Source organism: Monodon monoceros, unplaced genomic scaffold (assembly GCF_005190385.1).
Source record: "Monodon monoceros isolate NGI ecotype Baffin Bay Population unplaced genomic scaffold, NGI_Narwhal_1 Super_Scaffold_6, whole genome shotgun sequence".
Taxonomy (NCBI): domain Eukaryota; kingdom Metazoa; phylum Chordata; class Mammalia; order Artiodactyla; family Monodontidae; genus Monodon; species Monodon monoceros.
Window position 1 is genome coordinate 94,265,906 of NW_021703783.1, and position 26,293 is coordinate 94,292,198.

At 56.6% G+C, this 26,293-nt stretch overlaps 2 protein-coding genes across 9 annotated transcripts; one reads left to right on the plus strand and one right to left on the minus strand.

Moving 5' to 3' along the window:
* The first annotated feature begins 1,827 nt into the window (after positions 1-1,827).
* On the plus strand, positions 1,828-18,985 carry SERHL2 (serine hydrolase like 2). Of its 7 annotated transcripts, none has more exons than XM_029205518.1 (12): positions 1,828-2,649; positions 3,674-3,823; positions 3,937-4,050; positions 4,429-4,470; positions 4,895-4,914; positions 5,358-5,432; positions 6,610-6,719; positions 7,087-7,166; positions 12,905-12,939; positions 15,329-15,411; positions 17,196-17,292; positions 18,220-18,978. In XM_029205518.1, exons 2-12 carry the CDS (start codon positions 3,700-3,702, stop codon positions 18,337-18,339), a joined length of 900 nt encoding a protein of 299 aa, XP_029061351.1. In that variant the 5' UTR covers positions 1,828-2,649; positions 3,674-3,699; the 3' UTR covers positions 18,340-18,978. The 7 variants fall into 7 exon arrangements, 6 of the variants coding, with proteins under 6 accessions (XP_029061351.1, XP_029061349.1, XP_029061348.1 ...); XM_029205516.1 differs by lacking the exon at positions 1,828-2,649 and adding an exon at positions 2,744-2,834 and having other exon boundaries at positions 18,220-18,979; XM_029205515.1 differs by lacking the exon at positions 1,828-2,649 and adding an exon at positions 2,751-2,840 and having other exon boundaries at positions 18,220-18,979.
* On the minus strand, positions 18,907-26,184 carry RRP7A (ribosomal RNA processing 7 homolog A). 2 transcript variants are annotated; one of them, XM_029205521.1, is made up of 7 exons: positions 26,097-26,184; positions 24,323-24,465; positions 22,063-22,188; positions 21,215-21,332; positions 20,805-20,902; positions 20,295-20,493; positions 18,907-19,145 (listed from the first exon to the last, which is right to left on the minus strand). In XM_029205521.1, the coding sequence occupies exons 1-7, from the start codon at positions 26,167-26,169 to the stop codon at positions 19,060-19,062; spliced, it is 843 nt and encodes a 280-aa protein (XP_029061354.1). In that variant the 5' UTR covers positions 26,170-26,184; the 3' UTR covers positions 18,907-19,059. The 2 variants fall into 2 exon arrangements, with proteins under 2 accessions (XP_029061354.1, XP_029061353.1); XM_029205520.1 differs by lacking the exon at positions 18,907-19,145 and having other exon boundaries at positions 19,304-20,493.
* Between the last annotated feature and the right edge of the window lie 109 nt (positions 26,185-26,293).

The window sequence follows — 26,293 nt, forward strand, 5'->3', positions numbered from 1 at the left end:
CCACCTGAGAGGACTGAAGAGGGCTTCCTGGAGCAGGTGACTTTCGAACCATGCCTTGAAAGAAGGGTAGGGTTTCAAGGGTTGGCAAAGGGGAACGGAATTCTGGACCGAAGAAATGGTGTAAGCAAAGGTGCAGCAGCGTGAAAATGTGGGCACATGTAGAGAACCAGTAGCCCGGGATTCCTGGTGCTGGATATGTGTGTTAAAAGGAGGGAGACTGACCTCAGGGAGGGCCTCCAGTGCTGGGCGGGAGATCCACCTCCCTCCAGAGGGTAGTGATGCCAAAGGTCAGAGCTGCAGCCATGCTGTAGGGTGAGCTGGTGGCAATGGGATACGTGGGGTGGAGCAGGGGGCCTGGGGGAAGGGATTTCTCTTGTCTTCCTGGGGTGATGGGCACCCAGCCCAGGGGGGTCACTGGAATGGAAGGGGGCAGAGGCTGGCAGGGAAAGGCTGTGGTGGGATCACGGTCAGGATGTGAATGTGAGGATGAGGAAGGAGGCGGAGGTGGGTGACTGAGGCGAGCCTGAGGGACAGAGATGAGGCAGCGGATATGGTCTGTGCTGAAAGGGCCGGTTGGACTGAGGGAATTTGAGGTCAAGTGTGCTAGAAGTCCCCACTCAGAGGTCAGGCTGGAGCCTGGTGCCAGGTATAAATGTGGCATCATCCATGAAGAGGTGGCAGTGTGTCCCCAGGGCAGAGGAGGAAGGAGCCTCTTCACAGGGGCCATGTCCCCATTACTTCCGTCAGCTAAAAAAATATATTCACAACCTAAAAGTTGAGAGTTATGTTTTATTCGGTGGGAATTTTTTAGGACTTCAAGCCTGGGAGGCAGCATCTCAAGTAACCCTGAGAGAACTGCTCCGAGGAGGTGAGGGGTGGGGGGACCCAGGATAGATGGGAGTTTTGCAACAAAGGGCAGGTAGTCTGAACATCAAAAGATTATTGTTAATTAAAGAAAACCAGGGACTTCCCTGGTGCTCCAGTGGCTAGGGCTCCGCGCTCCCAATGCAGGGGGCCCGGGTTTGATCCCAGGTCGGGGAACTAGATCCCGCGTGCCGCAAGGAAGATCGCACATGACGCAACTTGAAAAAAAAAAAAAAAAGATCCCGCATGCTGCAAGGAAGATCCCGCAAGTGGCAACGAAGATCCCTCGTGCTGCAACTAAGACGCAGCGCAGCCAAATAAATACATAAATATTAAAAAAAAATAAAATAAAAAATTAAACCAGATATCTCAAGTTAAGGAAATCAGTACTTTTCTGTGTATGGGAAGATGCAAGAGTCTGGGCTCACTGAAATTATTCCTTTGATACACAACCTCAGCTATCTGGGGCCAGTATCCTGTGTTTTCACATCCTGAGTTTCCTCAGGGCTCACCGTAGGGAGTGGCTGCAGTCTGATGGCTGCTAGATGGCAGGTATTCTTTCCTTCCTAAGTCCGCTTAGGACCCACCAGCTCACCACTGGCTGTGGCTGCAACTGCTGATGAACTGTGACATCCTCTGTTCACTGATGTGGCGGTCAATATTCCATTGATCACTTCTGTCACCTCAGGATCTGTGACCCCCCTGCATAACTTGTCAAGGAAGCCAAAGCATTTCTGGAACTCATGGACACCACTGTGCATGTAACCACCTAGAGATGGCCTCGTCAACCCCAGCTCCCAGCCTCCCCAGACCCCCACCACTCAGTAAGGTCCAAACTCCTTAGCTCCACACTCAGACCCATCCTCACCCTTACCCACATTTTCCAGCCACCAACTTTCCCTGCATTGTGACCCGCCCCCCAGCATGTCCACCAGTCCGGTCTTCAGGACCAGGGTCTCTGATCACCTCCCCCCTGCCCCACCGGCACACACACACACCCCAGGGAGAATTTACTGTACAGCTCTCTCCAGCCCTCAGCTGGCTGGATTCTGGTTCCAGTTAGGAGCTCTGCTGGACTGTGACCCCTTAGGGACCACATGGATTCTCTCCTAGGCCTTCCAACTAGCAAATGGTGCTGAGTGAATAGGAAATATTTTCCCTTCCTTGTCCTAGACTAGCCACTTTCAGAGACTCAAAGGATGCGCACTACAGTGCCCTTATTATAGGATTTAGCGCCCCAAACATCCCCTTGGGGTACTTGATCCTCTCCAGGCTCAACGTCATCGTCTATAACCATTCCTCACCTGGGGGGTTCCTCACGTTCCCAATTTATACATTCATTCCTTCACCCATACAACAACTATTAAGGCTGGCTCATGCCAGGCAGGGTGAGGACCCCAGGACACAGTGAGAACACGGTGGACGCAGCCCCTCCTTCCAGGAGGACATTAAACCACTAAATAAAGAGTCACCCCACCTTTAGCCCTACGGTACTGGTGAGGACCCACGGGGTGCCCCGCTCGCTGGGGCAGCTCCTGGGCCTTCGCCAGCTCCTGGTCCCGCGCAGGGGCAGGGGTGGCCATGTGGACTGTCCAAGGGTCGCGGTTCCACCACCCACGTGTCAAGCAGGGCCGGCTCCGCTCCCTGCGTCGCGGCCCCGGGTGTAGCCCGAGATTTTGAAGGTCGTTTGGCCACAGCCCCCGGGTTCCCCAGCCGCTCGGCTCACAGCCTGCGCCGGGCGGGCGGGGACGGCTTTCCCCGTGCGGGCGGCGGCGGGAGCTGAAGGTCAGGTCCGACCACCTTCGGGATCCAGCCAGCCCGCCGGAAGTCCCGCGGGCGGGGCGGGGCGGGGCGGGGCGGGGGTCTGGACGCTGAAGGGCGGAACCCGGAACTCTGGCGTCCCTAGGCTCCGGCGCGACTTAGCTGGATGGAGAGACGGCCTCCTTGAGACCGCGGGACGCGAGCGATGGGTGAAGGTCCCCAGTCCGGGGCCCCCGAGACCGGAGTGTGATGGGGGAGGCCACGTGGGCGCTTCCATCCGCCCACCCACTTACTTGGGACCGCGGTGGGGGGGGGGCTCGCCGCCCTCCTGGCGGTAGCAAGTCCTGCGTCCGCAGCCTCTGGAGCAGGCCGAGCCACACCGGCGGTGGGGGGCGCGGGGGGACGGGGGGCGCGGGGGGACGGGGGGGCGGGGACCTGGCCGCACTTGACCTCCCAGGGTTCCGGGAGCCCCAGGTCAGAGAGGCAAGTTCGCGGGCGTCTGCGGGTAGGCAGGTCTCAGGCCCGGCCGGGAGAGCCTGAAGGGTGAAAATGTTAGCCCTGGGCGACGGAGGAAGCAGCCCTGACTTGAGCAGGCCGGAGACAGTGTAGTGCCCGGTGGTCGGGACTGGGGCCTGGGGTCGTGCCGCCCGCGCTAAATCCTCGCTCCACCCCATTCTCTCTGTGTGACCTGGAGAATGGCCTGCACCTCCCTGTGCCTCAGTTTCTGGGTTTGCGAAGGGACAGAAAAGGAAACTGAGGGTTGAGAGGTTTTACTAACTTGCTCAAGGTCACACAGCCAGCAAGTGGTGGAGCCCAGGCCTAGCTAACCCCCCAACCTATTCTAGAAAGTTCTGCTGTGAAGCCCTCCCAAGATTTTCCTCACCCAGTGGACCCAGCTTAGCTTTCCTCATCTGGCTCTCTCCCCATAACCCCCGGGGGCAGCGCAGGCAGCTGAGCCCTCTGGGTAGTGCCAATGCTCTGGACACATTGGGTGTGGATGAGGGGCTCCGGAAGTGCAGGCTCCATGAATGGTCATTCTGTGTTTCAGGTCTAATCTCAGAGCTGAAGCTCGCTATGCCCTGGGGCCACATTGCTGCCAAAGCCTGGGGCTCCCATAAGAGCCCCCCAGTTCTCTGCCTTCACGGGTGGCTGGACAATGCCAACTCCTTTGACAGACTCATCCCTCTTCTCCCAAAAGGTGGGCGTGAGGCTGAATGGAAGCCAAGGGGTGAGGCAGTGGGACTGCAGGAGAATCAGGAAGGGGAGGTGGCTGACCTAGACGCCTTCCCCTACCCTTTCCCTCTGTCTCAGACTTTTATTACGTTGCCATGGATTTCGGGGGTCATGGGCTGTCATCCCATTATAGCCCAGGTTTCCCGTATGACCACCAAAACTTTGTGAGTGAGGTCCGAAGGGTCGCAGCAGGTGAGTAAGAGACAGAGCCTGTATGTTCATCTCTGTGTGTTGTGGGTGTGTGTTTGGGGGAGTGCTCTGGGACATGCCCTCATCCTTGGAGTTGGGTGTGGTGGCCAGGAAGCAATGCTGGCTTGGGCGTGACTTGGGGTCTGGCCCCAGTTCTGCCAGGAATTCATGGGTGACTTTGGGAAAGCTGGAGAGAGCTGGCAAGAAGAGCTCACTTCCCCCTGCGAGTTCCACCCCTGCTGTGGAACTGGGACTCCTTTAAGTGGGTTTCCTGAGTGGGGCATCCCAGATGCTGGGGAGGGATTTCCCGAGCACAGCGACTGCAGGACAGAGGGTGCGGGGAGGCTGGGCCCATCCAGACCTGGCTCTGTGTGTTTTCAGCCCTGAAATGGAACCGTTTTTCCCTCCTGGGCCACAGTTTTGGTGAGTACGCTTTGGCCAAGACCTGACTGGTCTTGGGCTGTGGGGCTGTGAGGAAGGGAGGGGAGTTGGTACACAGGTATCTTTCCCTTGCACTTCTGGAACCGCAAGGAGAGATGGAGGGGGTTCATCAGACATTGACCCTTGGGCACCATGCCCTCTGACCTCAGGTAGCTCCCCAAGGGACACGTGGCCCCGTAGATAGCAGTCTCCGGATCTGACGAGGGAAACAGGGTCATGTCTGATGCAGGGACCCCGTGGCCCCAGAGAGGGAGCCTCAAGTTTGATAGTGAATGCAGAGCCCGGCCTGCTGGTGGGGGACAGGAGCCTGGCCCCTGGCTCGGGGCTGGCTCGACCCCTGGGAAGGAGTTTTAGAAGGACTTTGAGAGCTGGGGAATATCAGCTAACTACTCTTTTGTCCCCCCAGGTGGCACTGTGGGTGGAATGGTGAGTAGATTACAGTGACCATCCCTGCTCGTGCTCCAGGTGGGGTGGGGAGAGCAGGACGACGAAGGGAACTTGCCTGGAAAGGGGAGTGCCCCCTCACATCGGGAGTTCCAGGCAGCGTTTTAGTGACTGTGCCAGCTTCCTTTGTAGTCCCGTGATAATCACTGTTGTGAGGGCATTCCTGATGGAGTTAAGTGTTCCAACAGTGCCCATCTCCTCCGTCACAGAGAACCCTGGAGTCCAGCCCCAGGGTCGGGATCTTGATGCTGGATGCAGACTGGGAGTAGGGGAGAGAAGGGTGCCCTGAAGGGATAGGAGATTCTTGCTGGCCTCTTGGGCAGCACCCTTTCCCCAGCCTAAAACACCGGTGTCCCCACAGGAAAGTGAGTCCCTTTCCCTGCCTACTCTCCCCTTCATCTTTACCCTTTTGTGTCACATTATAGTTTTCCTGTATCTTCCCTGAGATGGTGGATAAACTTGTCTTGCTGGAATCCTCGCCATTTATCCTGGAAACTAACGTAAGGACAGGGCTTTTCATGCATGCTGTCGCTGGGGTAGACCTGGGTCCGGTCCCAGGTAGTGCCCTCAGCCCTGCCTCCCTCAGTGGGGCGGGAGGAGGTGGCAGAGGGTAGACAAAGGGCCTCAGGGCCACCCCCCCCCCCCCCGCCAGAGGACAGGGTTATGCTACTTACACCCTAGGAGTGGGCAAGGAACAGGGCGTGTGGGCCTGGGTCATCCTTGGGAACCCTGTGTGTGGCCTGGAGTCTGCAGGGTGCCAGGTGGGTCACGAGGCGGCAGGGGTGAGAGAGGGTAGAAGCAGTGGGTTGAGGAAGCTCTGGGGGCGCACAGTTGGGTGCGCCCACCTGCACTTGTGCTCAGTCAAGTACCTTTGAGCTGTGCACACACTGCACAACTGCACACAGTAGACCTGAGTGTGGACCCGTGGGAAAAGCGCTGACCCCTCTCGCCACCACCACCAATGACAACAACCAGTGCTATCTCTGCATCTGAGTGCTGGCTCTGCCGTTTCCCTGCTCTGTGACCCTAGGCAGGTCACTTTGCCTCTCTGGGCCTCAGTTTCCTCACCTGTAAAATGAGGAGGTTGGAGTAGAGGACTGTGGAGGTGCCCTCCAGCTCTGACAGGTGGTCATTCTGTTCCCGAGGGCTCAGCCTCACACGGGTCCTTCATCAGTTTCAGCTTTCTTGTCCATAAAATGATCACAGATTCCATAAGGGCAAGAACCATAGCTGTCTCTTTACCACCACCTGCCGAGTCCCGGCACATAGTAAGTGCTCGATAAACGTGCGTTGCATGAGCAGAGAGCTCGTAGGTTACTGTGAGGATTCACCGACACAGCGGTGGCTGCCACTCTTGCTTCTTTACCGGTTTCACCCACTGAGTTGACACACACAGTGCCCCCGGGGGCTTCCTCCATCTTCAACCTGATCCGTCCAGCTGTCCCGGGCCTCAGGCAGGGCTGGGCTGGCTGTGACCGAGGCAGTCACAGGGCTAACTGGCAGGGACTGATCCCATGCTGCCGCCCGCTGGGTCAGAATGCATCTTGGGCCAGGCGGGTGTGCAGCTGAGGGGCTCTTGAGGGTGGAGGTTGGGGCTGGGCGAGGGAGCAGGCCCCTTTGCGTGCGTGCAGCTGGGAGCCCCGCCCTGCCCACCCAGCAGAACCCATGAATCCTTAGGAACTGGAGAACATGCTGACTTACAAGCGGAAAGCCATAGAGCACATGCTGCAGGTGGAGGCCTCCAAGAAGCCCTCGCAAGTGGTCAGCCCGGAGGAGATGCTGCAGGGGTGGGTGCCGGCGGGTGAGACCGGTAGCGTCAGAGGCCTGGGGGAGCTCTGGACCACGGAGGGAGGAGATCTCTGGGGCACGGAGGAAGCTTCCTTCTCCTACTCGCAAATCCACAGCAAGCCTGCTTCTCCCTGTGCTCACCTGGCACTCCTTAGCCGCCCCAGCTGGGGCTTGAGCTGCATTCTCCCCACCCCTCTGCATGCTCTCTGCCCCCCTCTCCACACACACACACACCCCCACACCGATGCGAACATCCCCATCGGTACAGGCCTGTGTCCTAGTGGGGTAGCCTTTTCCCTGCCCTCCTCTCCTTTCATCTGGCCTCCCCTGCCCCAAGGCATCCAGTGTCCTCCTTGTCTCCCCCAGGTTCCTGAAGAACAACAGTCATGTGGGAGAAGAGTGTGGGAAACTCCTCCTGCAGAGAGGAACCACACAGGTGGCCACAGGTAAGGGACTCGCTGTCCAAGGCCGTTGCTTATTGGCACTGTGCTTACTGAGGAATGATGATGGCTAGGCTTTATGGCTGCTTGCTCTGGCCCAGGCATGATAACTTAGTGCTTTACAAAAAGTATCTCCTTTAGCGCTCCTACTGCCCTATTTTCATCCCGTTTAAAGCAGGGGAAACTGAGGCTCAGAAGGGCCAAGCGGCTTGTGCCAGGTCAGGCGGCTACTGCCTATCCTGGAAAGCCACGTCCTGTGGGGAGCTTGGTCAGGGGTCTTGGGACTAAATGTTGGGGTACAGCACAGCCCTGCTCTGCTGATCCTGTGTGGTGGGTGCCTGGTGTCCGAGGCTAGGCTTTGAGGACTCCCATGGGGCAAGCGACTTTGAAGATGGTTTTCAGAATGGAGAAGTGAAGTTGGGGGCACCTTGGCTTCAGGGCAGCATCAGGCCTGTGTTTTCTACACTTTATTTCCCAACATATTCATTGAAGAAACCTTTTACTCGGAGTCCGCTCTGTGCCCAGCCCCTTGAGAGGCTGCAGGAGCATGGTGAACCAGAACAGACACCCGCCCTCTCCTGGTGGCCCAGTACCCGGCCAGCACAACTCCAGGGGGCGCCATCCACAAGCGCCCTTGCTGGCAGCGACTGCCCCAGGAACTCAGAGATTGTGGGCAAGCTCCTTCCCACAGTCAGACTCCCTGGTCTTCTTAGGTGACTTCAGTTTGTAAAGAACCAAACGAGGCAGGGGTCAAAACCCCAAATGCCTGTGGGAGCTGAACAAGTTGTGAAATTATGCCGGCTGCTGGGAGTGTGGCCATGAGAAGTGGTGGGGATTGTGGCACTGAGACCCTGTGCCCTGCAGGAGGGCGGCTCCCAGGGCTTATCACATGGGAACTCGGGGCTCCTGTGGCCAGAATTTCTAGCTGCTCAAAAGGAGCCAGAGGTCTGCTGTGCTGTAATTTTTTTTTGGCCGCACCACGTGCCACGCAGGATCTTAGTTCCCCAACCAGGGATCGAACTCGTGCCCCCTGCACTGGCAGCTTGGAGTCTTAACCACTGGACCGCCAGGGAAGTCCCTGCTGTGTTGTAATGTTTCTCAGAAGTTGCCAACACACCATTAGGTCAAGTGGAATATACCTAAGGGGGTTGGAGACCCGTTCCTGTCTTGGTTACCGTCTCTGAGCGTTTGTCTGGTCCTCCCTGCAAATCCGTCATGGAGGAGGGAGGTCGATGGCAGAGGGCGTGGGCCCCAGCTTCCCTGATGTGCTGGTACAGATGGCGGGCCAGAGGGGCCCCCGTGCGGAAGTGGGCTAATCCAGAATTAGACGTGCACCTGGCCTGGGAAGCCGATTTGGCCAGCCCAGGGTCACATGAAACAGTGAGCAGGCGTCCACTGAGCCACTTGTCAAGGGGATGGGCAGAGGAGGTGGGAGGGGTGGGCAGTGGGCAGGCGGCTGGATCTTTGTGTCGGGCGCAGCCCCTCCGCAGCAGTGTGGCCCTTTGAGGCCCGGGGTTAACCTAAAAGAAGACCAAGCAGCCTCCCAGACCCAAGTGGGCGGGGTGACAGTGGGGGAGCCGGCATTCCAGGACCCTCCTGAGCCCGTTCCCTCAGGCCCCAGAGCCTCCGAGAGCCCCCATTCCGTTCTGGAGCCGCACACACCTCCGTCATCCAACCCCATACCCCCCAACTCTGAATTCCTTCCCTAGGGCTGCCGTTACAAAGTCCCACAGATGGGGCAGCTTCAACAGCAGACGTTTACGTTTACTGTCTCACTGTTTCAGAGGCCAGAAGCCAAGGCCAGAGCGTTGGCAGGGCTGTGACAGGCTGTCCATGCCTCTCTCCTGGCTTCTGGTGGCCTCAGGTGTTCCTTGGCTCATGTGTGACCCTCTCCCCACGTCTTCACAGAGTGTGAGGTGAGAGCGCTTTGGAAAAAACAGCGGGTAAGGGGGTCAGGATGTTCAGTAGAAGGGCCTGGGTTGGCCTTGTGGAGAAGGTGACTCCTGAACCCCATGATGCAGATGAGCTGCCGGGAAGGGCTTGGTGCACGAGCTCCATCAGGCTTGTGGGAGAAACGGAGGCGGTGAGCCAGGGTGAGGAGGGAGGCCAGCTCCTATCTTATCTACCTCTTATCTGCGTTCCCATCACAGCCCTGGCCCAGGCCTTCGAAATGAGGTCAACGTGTTAGCGTTAGCGTGAAGGAGGGAAGGTCCAGCTCCGGGTGGGGTTAATGACCAAGGACTGTCGTCAGCATCCACCGCCTGCAGCCGGCCCACCATGGGGGTGCTCAGACCCTGTCGCAGGCTGGGCTGCCCTGGGGCTGCGGGCATGATTTCTTTTGACTTGCGCAGTTTAAACACAACAGTTTGGCACGAGGGGGATTTTGAATAGGTTGCTCATATTTAGAATAGAGAGAGTTTATGTGAAAATGGAGATTTCCGGTTTCTTTTGAAAATGGCAACACCTGGCAGTACGTTCTGCCTTCCGCATAGGCAATAACAGCTGCGCGGAGACCCTGCTGTGTGCGAGCGGGCGCTGCACCCACTCTGCCCAGCCTCTGCGGTGAGTCCATGACCTTGGCAGGTCCCAGCAGAGGAAGCGGGTGGTGCACCCGCCATCCTGATACCTCCCGATATCCACCAACACAGAGGCTCTCCAAACTCAGAGATTTTTATGGGGGCTTTATCACATAGGCGTGAATGATGGTTAACCCAGGCTCTAGCCGCTCTCCCTTCCCCGAACCCCACCAAGGGTCACCTCATTAGAACAAAAGACACTCCTATCGCTCAGGAAATTCCAAGGGATTTAGGAGCTCTGTGTCAGAGATCAAATGTTCGGACAAAAGATGCTTCTTGCACTTTCACCACTTTAGGAAATAACAACAGTTTTTAGGAGCTCTGGCTAGGAGCCAAGGACCAGGACTAAAATATATGTTTTGTTATATCACAGTGTTACAGTCCCTAACTGTTGGCAGGGAAGTGGGGAGTCTATGGTCCTGATAATATCTCCTGCATTCAAGACCATTTCATTTTTTTAAATTATTTAATTATTTGTTTATTTATTTATTTATTAATTTTTGGCTGTGTTGGGTCTTCGTTGCTGCGCACCGGCTTTCTCTAGTTGCGGCCAGCAGGGGCTACTCTTCGTTGCGGTGTGCGGGCTTCTCATTGCGGTGGCTTCTCTTGTCGTGGAGCATGGGCTCTAGGCGCACAGGCTTCAGCAGTTGTGGCACAAGGGCTCAGTAGTTGTGGCTCGCAGGCTCTAGAGCACAGGCTCAGTAGTTGTGGTGCACAGGCTTAGTTGTTCCACGGCATGTCGGATCTTCCTGGACCAGGGCTCAAACCCGTGTCCCCTGCATTGGCAGGCGGATTCTTAACCACTGCGCCACCAGGGAAGCCCCTGGACTCCTTATTTAAGTGACATCTGCTCTGGCCCACTGGTCTGAGAAACACCATTCCTGCCCTCACAAAGGTCATTGTCACAGGAGAGGCAGACAGAAAAGCAGCCGGCTGCGGGAGTGCCTGGGGCACGTCAGGATGTGTCAGGTGGAAGCAGGCTTGAAAAGAGCTGGAGGACTTGACCACAGGGAGGAGCAATTCTTAGGGCAGAGAAAACAGCACGATGGGGGTCCCCAATACCTTGGGGGTCACCCCACCCCCAAGAAAACCCCCTTTTTAAGTCTTTTCACATCCTCTCAGCACCTGAAACCCAGGCCTGGAGGAAAGAGGAGGGCAGTGAGCCTGGGGGCGGGGGCACCCAGGGGTCACCCCTGGTCCTGCACATGCAGCAGGGCCAGTCATCTGTGCAGGGAGGTCGTGGCCGGAGCTGAAGGCAGCCCAGAAGCCTCAGCCGCGGTTTGATCAGGCTGAGATGATCTAGTAGTGTGGAAACCAGAAAACCTTCCAACGACATGGTCCTTCTAAGTATTTTGAGTCACAGATGCCTAAGAACCTCTATCAACAATTAGCTGTGGGGCTTCCCTGGTAGCGCAGTGGTTAAGAATCCGCCTGCCAATGCAGGGGACACGGGTTCGAGCCCTGGTCCGGGAAGATCCCACATGCCGCGGAGCAACTAAGCCCATGAGCCACAACTACTGAGCCTGTGCTCTAGAGCCCACGAGCCATAACTACTAAGCCCGTACGCCACAACTACTGGATCCCACTTGCCTGGTGCCCGTGCTCCACAACAAGAGAAGCCACTGAAACAACGAAGAGTAGACCCTGCTCGCCGCAACTAGAGAAAGCCCGCGCACAGCAGCAAAGACCCAACGCAGCCAAAAATAAATAAATTAAATAAATAAATTAAAAAAAAACAACAGCTGTGAATTAAAAAGAGACCAAACCCCTTGTTGTCCTGGAAGATACGATCTAGCAGAGGGTAAATGATAGAGTGCATTAGAAAGTGCCGGGAGGGACTTCCCTGGTGGTCCAGTGGTTAAGAATCCACCTTCCAATGCAGGGGATGTGGGTTTGATCCCTCGTCGGGGAACTAATATCCTACATGCCACGGGGCAGCTAAGCCTGCGCCACAACTACTGAGCCAATATGCTCTGGAGCCCGTGAGTCACTAGAGAGAAGCCTGTGCACCACAATGAAGATCCCAGGTGCAGCAGCTGAGACCCGATGCAGCCAAATAATAAATACTAAAGAAAGAAAGAAAGTGCTGGGAGTTATGGAGAGAAATAAATCAGCGGGGGATGGAGGGGCTCTGGTCAGATGTTTGTGGGTGTAAAGGGGAGGTCCAGGAGGCCTGGCTGGCATGGTGGCATTTGAGCAAAGGTGTGTAGGGAGGAGGGAGCAGCCTTGCTTCTCCTGGCCGGCACGTTCTCCTGGGGTGACCCACGTCACCGTATTATCTCCCTTTCTCACTCCCTGCACTGCTCACAATCAGGCAGCCTCCAGGGTCTGAGATTCTGTGACCTCCCTGAGACCCTGCAGCCCTTTTTTTTGTTTTTTTTAGTATTTATGCATGCATGCCTGCTGCGCCAGGTCTTAGTTGCGGCACGTGGGAGTTTCGTTGTGGCACACGGGCTTCTTAGTTGCGGTATGTGGACTCTTAGTTGCGGTACGTGGACTCTTAGTTGCAGCATGCAGACTTTTAGTTGTGGCAGGCATGCGGGATCTAGTTCTCCGACCAGGGATCGAACCCGGGCCCCTTGCATTGGGAGCACGGAGTCTTATCCACTAAACCACCAGGGAACCTGGCAGTCCTTTCTTGAGGAGACATTGCCCAGGCGGGAACTGCTGGGTGTCCATCCTCATTAGGTGAGGCCAAGTTGCCCCCACTGGGACCGTGGCAGAGAACCCAGCTGGAGCTGGGACGACCCAGGCCTCTCAACCCCTCCAGCCTTTCTTTTTTGGCTCGATTTCTCTCCAACAAGTGAGGATGCGATCCTTAGCTCTTGGGCACTTCCTGGTGCTTAAAGATCCGAGTGAACATTTTAAGGTTCTCAGAGATGAGACTACGGTGCCGGGTGGGTGATTGTCCCACCGCCGTCATTCTGTGCAGCCCTCGGGATGGCCGGGGAGGCACCTGCATGGGCGTTCCTGTCCGTGGCAGGGTAGCTGTGGGCAAGCTCTGCTCTGGCTGAACCCCAAGAGGATGTTGGGGGTGGTCCCTGCAGGTCCAGGCTGAAGAAATGAGCCCTGGCTGCACGGGCCCAGAGTCCCAGGGGAGCCGAGCTGAGTTCCCCCCCCGCACCCTGACAGGCGGCGCTGAGGCCATGTCTCCATGCTTCCTTCCAGGTCTGTTTCTGAACAGAGATCGGAGGATCACTAGGGTGAGTGCTACTGTCTTCCCACCCTTCACAGTGTGCCTGTCAGCTTCTTTCTTTTTCTTTTTTTATGGTAGTAAAATATACATAGTATGATATTTATGCTATATGTAAATTCTGTGCCCAGTAATCCCAATCCTAGATATGTACCCGGCAACAGTGTGTGCTGTGTGCTCCATAAGACATGTATGAGAACATTCCTGGCAGCTTTATTCATCATAGCCCCAAAGTAGAAATCACCCAAATGTCCATCAACAATAGAATGCATAAACTGTTATACATTCATACAATGGAACACCACACAGGAATGAAAAAAGCACATTTACAGAGCAAAAGAAGCCCAAACCAAAAAAGAACACAATGATTCTATGTATATGAAGTTCAAAAAGTGGCAAAATTGATCTAGGGGGGTGCCCTTGGAGAAAAACCCTGAAGAGAGCCTGCTGGGTGCTGAGGGGTTCCAGGCCTTCATCCAGGTCATGGCTGCACGGCCGCATCCGTATGTCAAAGGCCATAATGGGCTGACACCCAGGTCTGTGGACTTTGCTGTAAGTTATACTTGAATTACAAAAGAAAAATACAGATCTGAGGATGTAAGTGGACTAGGAAAAGGAGGTCAAAGGAGAGATGGAGAGGAAGAGAAAAAAGAAGCCAGAGGGACTTCCCTGGTGGTGCAGTGGTTAAGAATCCACCTGCCAATGCAGGGGACACGCGTTTGAGCCCTGGTCCGGGAAGATCCCACATGCCACGGAGCAACTAAGTCCGTGCACCACAACTACTGAGCCTGCCCTCTAGAGCCCGCGAGCCACAACTACTGAGCCCACGTGCCACAACAGCTGAAGCCTGTGCGCCTAGAGCCCATGCTCTGCAGCAAGAGAAGCCACCGCAATGAGAAGCCCGCACACCTCAATGAAGAGTAGCCCCCGCTCGCCGCAACTAGAGAAAGCCCGCGCGCAGCAACAAAGACCCAATGCAGCCAAAACATAAATAAATTAATTTAAAAAAAAAAAAAACGAGGCTGAGAAGCTGGGGTAGGAGGGGGTGAGGGGCAGTTCATGCCTGAGCTGAGTCCTGGCACCACCTCCTGTTAGCTGTTGACTGTGACATAGGGACTTAGCGTTTCTGATCCTTCGGGGAGGAGATAATGTGTGACGTGTCTGGGTCTTCAGTAAATGCTCATTCATTGGGCCTCGTGGTTGATAGGGGGGGCCTCTGCTTCTGGAAAAGCCCCTGAGTTCACTGTGGCCCGAGGAGCAGGAGGTGGCTGGGAGGGGTTAGGGCAGAACGACGACAGTAAGTGGCTGACCAGGCAGCCGCGTGCCTGTGTCTTCACAGGAGTCGTAGCTTCATCGTGATGCTGTAGCACAACGCGACAGTCCGTATGGGAGCTCTCTTGAATTAACCCACTCAGTACGCCCTCACTGAGCCCCGCCTCTGTCGCGCCGTGTGCCGAGAGCTGTGAACACAGAGAAAATCCTGAGAGCTTCTGCCCTCAGAGGCTTCTTGGCCTAGAGCGGCACAGTCCAATAGAAGTATAATGGGAGCTCGTGTTAACGTCACGTCTTCTAGTGGCCGTATGAACAGTGAAAACAAACAGGTGAAATCAACTTTAATAATATTTTCTAACTCAGTGTATCCAAGGTGTTACCACTTCAGCATGTAATCAACATAAAAAATTATTGAGATATTTGACATTGTTTTCTTGTACTAAGTCTTCGAAATCCAGTGTGCAGTTTACACCTACAGTGTGTCTCAGGCTGGACTAGCCCCATTTCAAGCTCTCAGTAGCCACAGATGGCGGATGGTTACCGTGTGGACAGTATAGACCTACACCTCTTAAATGGTCGTGAGACGGGGAGGTCAGGGCTGTGATGGAGGCCAGCAGTGGCTGCGGGGACACCAAGGTGCACTCTTTCTGCACTGTGGCTTAAGCAGGTTTCTTTCTCATGGAAACAGTCGGTGGAGGTAAGCGGGCTGTGCTTGCCGAGAGTCCAGAGCCCAGGCTGGCTGGGCAGCGTTACAAGGCAGCCCGTGGACCAGGAAAGGAGGTGTGGAGGGGCCACGCCTCAGTCCCAAACCTAAGCCCAGAAGTAGCCCAGGTCACTTGTCTGCATTTAGTTGCATGGCCACACCTGGCTGAGGGGAGTCTGGGACATGTCTAGCTGGGCAGCCATGAGCCCAGGAAGAGGGAGAACAGATTTGGAGGTGGAGGGGGGAAGTCTCTGGCCTGAGGGAGTTAAAGCCCTCTGTTGAGGCAGTGATACGGTTGGGCAGTGGGCTTGGTCCTGGTTAGGTGGCCGAAGGGGCCCCCACTGTTCCCAAGAGAGACCGGTTTCTGCCCCCCGGCAATGCCAGGGCCTTGTGGTGAGAATTCACTGGGGTTTTGTCTCTGCAGCCAGAGTATTACTTCAATTTCATCAGCAGGGAGCTGTTTGTGCATTCCATCAGGAAGCTGCAGGCCCGCGTCCTGTTCATCAAGTAAGTCTGAACCAAGCGCCCCAGACAGAGGTGAGTGCCAGGAATCTCCAGGTCTCCTAGTGTGAGACCTCTCCGCCATCTTTCTTGGGCAGCCCCCCGGCCGCTGGTGTGTGGAAGGCAGGCAAGGCAGTGGGAGGGCTTGGGCAGCTAGGGATGGGAAAGGACTGCATCGCACTTTTCAGCAGGTGTCTGTATCTGTGGGGGGCACGCCCAGGTAAGGCAGAGACTGGCAGACACTGGAGTCTGGCCCTTGCCCTCCCCAGTCCTCCAGCCACCCCGGGCTCCTGACATCCCCAGGCCTACACTGCTCCTGTCTGCTGTCCTCCCTTCCCCCACCTGCTAGCCAGAAGCCATCCACTGCCTCTGGGTGCCACAGCACAGTGAACACCCTTTGGTGTGGCTTAGGTGCCACCACCCACTCCACTGCAGCCATCCTGGACTGGCAGGAACTGTGACTTCCAGGGACACATCTGCCGAGCACAGGGGTTTAGAAGGCATGGACTCGATAGGGGCAGATCCAGACCACAGTGAGATACACTGCACACCCCTAGGATGGCCAGACTCTAAAAGTGAGATAACAGGTGTTGGTGAGGATGTGGAGAAACTAGAACCCTTGCATGCTGCTGTAGGATTGTAAACTTTTTTTTTTTTAAATGGCTGCATTGGGTCTTCATTGCTGCGCATGGGCTTCCTGTAGTTGCGGCGAGCGGGGGCTACTCTTCGTGGCTGTGCGCGGGCTTCTCATTGTGGTGGCTTCTCTTGTTGCAGAGCACGGGCTCTAGGCGCACGGGCTTCAGTAGTTGTGGCGCACGGGCTTAGTTGCTCCACGGCATGTGGGATCTTCCCGGACCAGGGCTCGCACCCATGTCCCCTGCATTGGCAGGCGGATTCTTAACCACTGTGCCACCAGGGAAGCCCCTGGTATTGTAAAATGGTGCAGCCGCTTTGGAAAAGTCTGGCAGTTTCTCAAGCCATTAAATTACCAAGACCCAGCAGTTCCACTCCTAGGTATGTTTCCAGCATCTGTGCACACAGCAGCATCTTTCATAATCGAATGAATAGTGTTGGAGGCGACCCACGTGTCCATCAATGGACAGATGATAAGCAAAATATGCTCCATCCATGCAACGGGCTATTGTTCAGTGACAAACGGGCTGAAGCACTGATACACACTGACATGGATGGACCTTGAAAACATGAGGCTAATTGAAAGAAGCCAGTCACAGAAGTCCAGGTAGCATATGATTCCATTCACATGCAAGTCCAAGTAGGGAAACATACAGAGACAAGGCCGATCAGTGGTTGTGTAGGACGGGGAGCTCTATGTGGAAACTGTAGGTGCGGGATTTTTTGTTGTTGTTGAGGTGATTCATTATGTTCTAAAGTTGACAGTGGTGATGCTTGCACAACTCTGAATATACCAAAATCCATGGAATTGTACACTTTAAATGGGTGAAATTATCTCCATAAAGCTGCTAAAAGAGAAAGAGAACGCAGACTCTGACCCCATTCAGATCCCAGCTCTGCCATTCAGTGGCTGTGACCATGGCCAGGTCCCCTGAGATAAACCTGAATTGCTTCACTTGAGCAGGCCTCAGTGAGCTGTGAGTGCCTGCAGGGACTGAATAACTCAATCCTGAATTAAACCTGGGCTCCAAGGGACCCAGCTGTGGGAAGCTTGGAGGGACGCCCAGGCCGGTCTCAGTCTCAGAGCCTGGAGCCCAGGGCTGGGGGAGAGCATGCAAGGAGGTGGTCCCAGATGAACCTTTCTTCTCGTTTCCCAGAGCAACCCAAGGGTTTTACGATCTGAGGAGAGAGAATGATGCCAACACGGAGCTCGTGCTATTCGTGACCAGCTCACTGAGATCCACCCTGAAAGAGGTGGGTACGTAGGGCTCAGGGCAGCTGGGCTTCAGGAGGGGCTGCCAGGCCGCCCCGGGCTCCAGCTCACCCATCTCTTTTCTTGCACTGGGACCTCTGGTCTGGCCCTAGGTCTAACAGGTGACCCCCAGGAGCTACCAGGCCTCACTCCCTGCTGCGGTCCCTGGAGACCTGCGGTCACATATAAATCAGCACAGAAAGCAGACTTCTCATTGGCAGAATCTCCTGGCTTTATTGTCCTCACATGTTCCCTGCACCACACCCAACTCAGCACTGCCATGATTTCCTAGGGTCCCACATGGGAGCAGATGACCAGGCTCATCAGTGGGTGCTGGCCTCCCAGTTGGAGGGCTGGGACATGTGCTGTGACTGTGCCCTTTGCCTGGGTTCCTGGGAGCACCTGGCATTTTATGACCATCATCCACCATAAACACCTGACCCTGGGGCCTGTGCAGACGACTGGGTGTCACTAGAGGGAAGCCCGTGTGGCTGGCTGGCCAACTGTAGTGCCTTCCTGCCTTGTCGGCCTTTCTCCCGAGCAAGGGCGAGTTTGAAAGGCTGATGGTCTATTCTTTTTGCAAGTGGACCTTATAAGATGCTCAGAACCAGCAGCAGCCCCGACTACCAGCCCCCTCCCCAGCCTAGCTCTACAACTTCAGCTCAGAATGGCCTAGAACCCCAGGGTCTGGGCTCTTCCCTCCCAGACAGGCCTTTCTCACTGGTTTTGAGCCAGGCCCTGACACCCCCCAGGGGGTGCTGTGACTGACTGGGGCCCGCGAGGCCACGGGTCAGGCACTGCCAAGGCTCCTGTGGTGGACACTTGGAACCACTGGGAGGCAGCAGGCCGTGGGAAAGCCCCAGTGCGCCAGAGGGGTCCGCAGAGCCCTCCACTGGGTTACCTCACCACGTGTCCCCTCCCTTCCCCAGAGGTTCCAGTACGTGCAAGTCCCCGGCAACCACTACGTCCACATGAACCAACCCCAGCACATGGCTGGTATCATCAGCTCCTTTTTACAGAGCAAGGAGAGGATCCCAGCCCACCTGTAGCCCTGGGCCAGGGGCTACAGACGCCTGCTCAGCCCCAGACTCCCAGCCCCCAAGCCCAGGCCAGGCGTGGTGGGGACAGGGCCCCCTGGTCCTGAAGACCAGCATGGCCGGAAGAGAATCCTGTGGCAGAGCTGGGGGGGGGGGGACGGGGGAGGGGATACAAGATTCTGACGCTAACATCTGTGACTTCAAGGGGGAGACGGTGTCTGGGTGTGGGAGTTACCTGTTTTGTGACTGAGTAGCAGGCAGAGGGAGGGGCTGGGATAGGCCCACCGGCCTTTTGTAGCCTTCTCTTGCCGCCCAGCTGGATGAAAAATAAAAACGTTCTTGTATTCTTTCTGCGTTTAAGGCTGTCTCACTGCCCATGGGGCTTCTCCGTTAGGAGGAAGGGGAGAACACAGCAGACACTTAGCCCTGAGAGGAGAGTCCAGAGACAGGCTGGGGACAGAGCCCATGACAGGGAAGGAGCCACTTCCTGGGCCAGTGGCTTCCGGAGTCCAGGTCCTTGCGCCGGGCCCCAGGACTGCCGAAGCACAGGAACCAAGGGGTGACACTGTCCTGTACCCCACATCACGTGGGCTCAGATCTCTGGGGCTGACGTGTGGTCCCTCAGCCTGGGCACGGCCACTGAGATGAGTGTTGCAGGCCCTGTGTCCTCGCTGGCCACGCACTGCCACCCAGTCACCACCCCTCTCCACGGGGCCCGCGGGTGGGTGAGGCTCAGTAGGGTCGGAACTTGCGCTGGGCCCGCATCAGCTCGATCCTCTGCTTGTCCTCCTGGAACTTCTTGCGCAGCTGCGCAAGATCTGGGGCGAGAGGGGGTAAGACGAGACAGGGCCGGTATCAAGACAGGCCGGGCGGAAGCTGCCCCCGCTGCCCCCCACTCGTGAGGGCAGCAGCCCCTCCCTCAGTCCCCACTCCCTGCTGGGGGCGCTCCGCACGGCCACCCCCCTCCCCCGTCGCCTCTGCGGTGGGAACCGGAACCAGACTGCAGCCCAGTCGGAGGGCAGAGGCTGAAGTGGAGCAGAAGGGACACCCGAGGTTTCAGGCGGAAAATTCACCAGGTCGAAGAGAAAGCAGAGAAAGCCAAAAGGCACTTGCCCCCTTACCACCCCGCCTCCAACACGCCCCCCAAGGTGAAGGAAGAAGGTTCTGGGGCTGCTGGGAGACCCCCAGGACACCTCTCCCAGCCCCTCCTCACAGCAGCTATCAGGCCGGGGACGCACGTCAGGAATAAGTAAGGGGCCTCCACCCCGAGACTGCCACAGAATTCACGCAGCGACTCCGGTCACCAAGGGTGACCGGGTCGGGACGCCAGGTGTGGGGTCTTGAGCCCAAGGGAGGGGAGGCTGGTGGAGGCCCCTGTCAGGCGGGGCCAGAGGAACGCAGAGCGAAGGAGCGGTGGGCACGGTGTGGGCAGGAGCAGTGAGGCAGGTGAGGGCGCGGTGTGACTGGGCGGCGGGGTCAGGGCCTCCCCCGTGCAAGGCCAGGACCCTCTCCCGGGTCCACGGGGAAGCCGTCCTGCCAGCAGGAGACCAGGCGGCCCGGGCCGCGAGCTCGGCATCACAGCCCCCGAGAGCAGCCACAGGTGGTCAGGGGCTCCCTCTGCGTGTGGCCACCCTCCGCGTGTGGCTCCTTGCCGGAGGCTGACAAGGGCCTGGAGGTGGGGCCTACATCCCAGGTGCCTGTGCAGCCTCAATACCCAGAGGCACCCGCAGCTGCCTCGGGAGCAACAGGGAGCCCACGACACGGGGACGCTGCCAGGCTGGGACTGTAACCCCAGAGCCTGTTAGGAAGTCTGCGCCCAAGAACGCCCTACCCGCCTGCAGGCCTGGCGCCTGCCGTCAGGAGCTCCATGTCTCGCCAGGGCTGGCAGAGCGGCCACAAGACCGCGTCCACAGCCTGGGCGCCCAGGGCAGGGGGCCGAAGGACAGGGGCCTGGGGCGCGCCCTTACGCTCCATCTTGGTCTCGCGGTGCTGCCAGGCATAGAAGTTGAGCAGCTCCTTGCGTGCACGCTTCCGCTTCTCCCTCTCCAGCACCCGCAGGCTGGCCGCCTCCGTCCTCGGGAGCACCGGCCGCCGGCCGCGGCGGGTCACCTTCACCCAGCCCTCCTCGTCAGGGACCCCTTCCTCCTCCTTGGCCTTAGCCTCCTCCTGCAAAGAACGTGGCCCTGGGATGGGCAGGTGCCTGGGAGCCGCCCTGCAGCCCCAGGAGCACCTCACCTCCCCTTCTCCGCTCTCCCTCCCGTGCCCAGGACCGCCCTGGCGCTGCACCCAGCACCGTGTGAGCGGCTGAGTGTGGGGGAAGGGCGGGGGGCAGACGTGCCAACGCTGCCTCCTCCTCCACCCTCGACCGTCCTTTCCCTAGAGACCATTCCGAGACTAGATGTTACCCAGCCAGGAGGCCCAGGGCTCAGCAGAGAGAGGAGCCTGGACTCCACCAGCTGCCCATGCAGAAGCCCCACCTCAGCCATCTTCTCGTCGTACGTCTCCATGAACGTGTCCACCTCGACTCTCAGGGCCTCGGGGTCCGGCACCGAGTCTGCGTAGTCTCTGATCCACTCTGAGGGAGGAGGGAGCGAGAGAGACGGATTCCAGGCCCGCCCCTCGGGGCCCCACCCAGGACCTTGCAGGCCAGGTGGGATCTTCTTGCACAGGCCGCAGGGAGGGAGACTCGTGGGCCAGGGTTCGGGGCGTGAGGAAGAGCCTAGTGGTGGCAAGCTGGGCCCTCACCTATGCCCACCCCAAGTGCCAAGCTCAAGCCTCCCACATCTGCTCTGAGGGCGAGGAGACACGGCAGACGCCAGCCCACAAAGCTCCCCTCCCCGACCCAGGGCCCTGGAAGGAGGCGCCCGCTGGCACCCGAGGTACTGACTGTGAATGCCGCTCTTCACAGGGTGACTCTCTGTCGAGACCAGCAGAGGGCCCTTCAGGGCCAAGGCAGCTGACACCCCACGTGGCTTCTGGAACACCACGTAGGCCACCTGGAACCCCTGGGAGGAGGAGAGATGTCAGTGCCGGGAGCCTTCCCATCCTCCCAGCCATCCCAGGCCTGGCCCAAGGGCTCCCCCCTGCCCTCAGCCTGACTTGTCGCGGGGCCGGGGGAGATGTGCTGGGCTGTTCCTGAACGTGAAGGTAACCAGGAGGTTGTTCTAATCCAGGGGAGGGGCGGCCACACTCCTAGTTATGCAACTTCTGCTAAAAATGACCCGATCCCACCTCTTCACCAGGGAGAGGTGAGACACTCAGGACTTTTGTTCCAGGTGTGGGAGGGACTCAGGGAAGAGCGTGTCTCCCTGGGCCAGGAGTGGACAGACAGATGGGGCGCTCACTAGTTCAAACTCCACTAAACAGGAGGAGGTGTGGACTCAAGGCACACAGGGAAACGAGGCCCAGGCCACCAAGCCTAAGAAAGAATCGACCTCAATGTGGGACGCAGCGGGTGGCTCAGGGAGGCCCCTTGGGCAGTGAGCAGAGATGCCCCTGAGCTTTCACCCAGGACAATGGAAAGAGCCAGACAGGACACGGCAAATCTGGGAAAGGAGTGGAAGCTGTTTACCTGACAGCCCTCCTAGACCACACAGGCCAGGACTGGCCTGAGCACAGGGAACGCTTGCAAGTCCCACTGCCACCCCTGACACCACCTTCCCCTTACACACTGGGGACACTGCCCTAGCCCGACCCACACCATCATTCAAGCAGACCCCAGTAGTGGAGGCTTACAGGAACTGGCTTGGGGTGAAAGAACTTTGACTTTGGCTCCTTTGGGCTCTCAGCAAGATCCGGCTTCTCCTGTAACTCCACCGACTGGACAGGGCCGCAGGGGGACAGCAGGCGGGACAGGCACTCCTGCCGTGGCCGGAGAGAAGCACAGTATGAGCGGCTACAGGGCCTTTCTGGAGCCTCCCTCTGCCCTGGGCAGCACTGCCAGGGGACCGGGGCCCAGAAGGTCTCGGAGTCCAACCTGGGGGCGTGCACAGACGGCCTGGGCAAGCCACCACCTCCTCAACACAGAGGTCACAACCCCGGCCCCCCCCGGCCCCAGACAACAATCTTGTGAATCTTCATGTTCAAAGCTGTGGGTAAAAAGTCCACTGGCCGGGGACTCGGGAGGGAGGACACAGAGGTGAGACAAAATTCAGGTATAAGCTTTTTGGCTTTATGACAGGACCCTGCTAGAAGCACGTGCCCAGGATACGCTTGGTCTGTTCCTGAAAGGGATTTCTCCATTTGAAAGTGAATGATCCGGGACTTCCCTGGTGGCACAGTGGTTAAGAATCCGCCTGCCAACGCAGGGGACACGGGTTTGAGCCCTGGTTTGGGAAGATCCCACATGCTGTGGAGCAACTAAGCCCATGCACCACAACTACTGAGCCTGCGCTCTAGAGCCTGCGAGCCACAACTACTAAAGCCCACGTGCCTAGAGCCCGTGCTCCGCAACAAGAGAAGCCACCGCAATGAGAAGCCCGCTCACCGCAACTAGAGAAAGCCTGCGCGCAGCAACAAAGACCCAACGCAGCCAAAAATAAAAAAAAAAAAAAAAAAAAAAAAAAAAGTGAATGATCCGTAAAGTAGGAGTGGGTTCTCAACTTTTTAAAAAAATTATTACAAGAACAGGTGGGGACATTTTTACTTTTATTCTGAGTACTCTGATTTTATACGAAAACCAACTAAGTTTTACTACCTGAATCAGCCATTTAAAAAGAGTTAAATCTGGGAATTCCCTGGCTGTCTAGTGATTAGGGCTCCATGCTTCCACTGCAGGGGGCACGGGTTCAATCCCTGGTTGGGGAACTAAGATCCCACATGCCGCGAGGCACAGCCTGGAAAAAAAAAAAAAGAGTTAAATCTACTCCGTTGGAATCAGGATGCTGGTTATCCTTGGTGGGGGGAGGGGCATGACGGGACTTCCGGGGGTGCGGGTGATGTTCTGTTTCTCCACCTGGGTACTGATGACACAGGTTTACTCAGTTTGTGAAATGCAGTGAGTGCTACACTTGGGTCCAGGCCCTTCTCCACACATACACTAGTCTTCAGGAAAGGTTAAAAATGACACCCTCTCCTCTCACTGTTACTTTTTCTCTTTAACTGTAGAGGAATCTTTTAGAAATTAGTATTTCTTTCCTGTAAAAAAACATCGAAAATCCAGCAATTCCCTTAGTTTCTCTTCTGTAAAATAATGAAATACTAAATTTAACAGCTTTTGTGAAAAAAAATTAACAGACATGTCTGCATAGTAGACTCAGAGGTAATTTTATTTTCTTCTACTTTTCCTATTTTTTACTATGGACATGTATCAGATTTTTATTTTTTTTAACATTTATTTATCTATTTGGCTGTGCTGGGTCTTAGCTGCGGCACGAGGGATCTTCGTTGTGGCATGCAGACTCTTAGTTGCGGCATGCGGGATCTAGTTCCCCAACCAGAGATCGAACCTGGGCCCCCTGCACTGGGAGCACGGAGTCTTAACCACTGGACCACCAGGGAAGTCCTGACCCTCAATTTTTTTGAAAAAAGACAATGATTATGTTGTCAGATGTCACACAAGTAGTTGGCACAACTTTCACAATACTCAAGAAAAATGTTTGAGAACATGTGTCTCTGTCTTCGTATGGAATTATGGTAGACAGAGACAGTTATGCATCGATCGCTTTAAGCAACAGAACATTTCAGCTGTATTATTAACAGTACCTGCAATGGACATGTATCAATTTTATAATCGGGAAAAAAAATACATAACTCAAACAATTCTGGGTAACATACAAAAAGCTCTGGGTTCCCTAGAGAATTATATTTTTTACAACACACCTTTAAAAGGCCAATCTCCTGTCACAAGAGAGGCAGCCTTACAGATACCACCCCTCAGGGCTTCAGTTAGCTGTTTCCACTGCACCACTAAGGACTTGGTGGGGGGCCCGTAGGAGCCCAGTTCTGCCTGGAGCCCCCGCCCCAGGCTCAGGTTCCCTCCCAGACACCAGTTTACCTCTGTGCAGTATGGGGGCACACTGAGGACAAAAAGGGTCCGTTTCTGAGGCCAGGAAGACTTGGTGCCTTCTCGAACTTTGTGCTCTCTCACATAGAGGTAATGAGAAGACTGCTGCTTTTCAGAGAATTTGATGGGAATGGCTGGAAGGAAAATGGGGGCGGGGAGGGACAGCATGAAAGTCAGGTTCAGGCTGTCCGTTTCCAGTCCTGTGTGTCTGTCTGTCCATCCATCCTTCACTGAGCCCTTCCCTAGGCAAGGCCTGTGCAGGGTATTATGCAGGCTGGGAGGGTGAACAGATAATCTGCCCAGAAAGGGCTCCCAAGCTTGCGGGAGAGAGAATGTGAACAGGATGCGAAAGGAGAGAAGTTCCAACTCCGCTGCTCTTGGGGTAAACAGCCAAGTCCTTACCGTGGCCGCCTCTGCAGCCTCTTCTCACCCCACCCTCCCCCCTCCACACATGCTGGCCCCTCCGGCCTCCTCTCTGTTCCTCCAATAAGCCAGGGCCTCACACATGCTCTCCCCTTCCTGAAACATCAACCCTCGTCCTTCCACCCATCCTTCAGGTTTTCACTTCACTTCCTCAGGAGAGCCTTACACGCCAGGTTAGATCCACCTGCTCTGCGCCTTCTTACCTTCTCTCACGGTCTCTATGTCTCTATTTGTGTGATTTTTTTTTTTTTTTGGCCACACCATGGCATGCGGTATCTTAGTTCCGCGACCAGGGATCGAACCCGTGCCCCCTGCAGTGGAAGCACGGAGTCCTAACCACTGGACCGCCAGGGGAGTCCCTTGTGCGATGATCAGGATGATAGCTGGCATTCCCATAAACTTTAACCCTCATCAAGCTAAGGACTGTTCTGCTTTTCTCACCACCTTCTTCAGAGCACTGTGAGGATACAGTTGCAACCCCTGCGCTCAGGAAGCTCACATGGTGAAGGGAGAAAAGGACAACAAGTAAGCATGTAACAAGGTCGTATCAAATAGGAAGGAAACACACAGAGTGAAGTAGTGCAGGGTGATGGGTGGCAGAAGCCTGAGGACAGGCCATCGATCGGGACCAGCTCTTCGAGGAAGAAACATTAAAGCTTAGACCAGAATGACAGGAAGCCGTGTAACAGCGCAGAGCTGTCTGAGGAAGAAGACCCAGTAAGTTACAAAAACGCTGAGGGTGTAAAGAGCTTGTTGCCTCAGAGGAACAGAAAGACAGAGCTGTAGGTTAGCAGGAGCCAGGCTATGCGGGGCCACGCAGGTCAATGGTGGGAAGTGTGGATTTTGTTTTAGGTGCTAACTTTAGCCTCTGGAGGGAGTTCAGTGGGTATGGGCGTGTGAGGCAAGCTCTGATTTAAATCTGACTTTAGAAAGAACATTCTGGCTCCTGGGTGGAAAACGGAAGGCAGGAGAACCAGTGCGGAGGGCACAGGCCAGGTGAGCGCTGAGGGGGCTGGACTAGGAACTGCAAAGGGGAGCTGGTAAGCGGACGGGCGCACCTCAGGGGGAGAGTGTAGACAGACGCGGGTTCGCCCTGGGAGAGTGTAGACAGAGGTGACTTCACTCAAGGGAAGCGTTAACCAAACTAGGCTCGTCCCGGGCGAGTGGAGCCAGATGGGAACAGGGCGCCGCGCGGGTCTTGGGGGGCCCCGGGCCTCACAACCTTCCGGGCCTCATGTCCAACTGTGTGGCTGCTCCTGGGGGCCCAGAGCCACTGCCGACCCCGAGCCTCCTCCCGACGAAGCCTGGCCGTCCCCCGGCCCCGCGTCCCGCAGCCCCTCACCTGAGTAGCCCGGCGGGCTCAGAATCCCCTTCTCAGACTCCCGCGCCGCACGCTTCCTCCTCCGCGCCACCATCTTGCCAACCGGAAGCCGCGGCGGCCGCTGGGAGTTGTAGTTCGGCTCAGGGAGCCGTTTCCGTGACGACGGCGCCGCCTGGGGGCCCCGCCCCTCGGTTCCAGGCCCGCCTATTCCGGCCCCT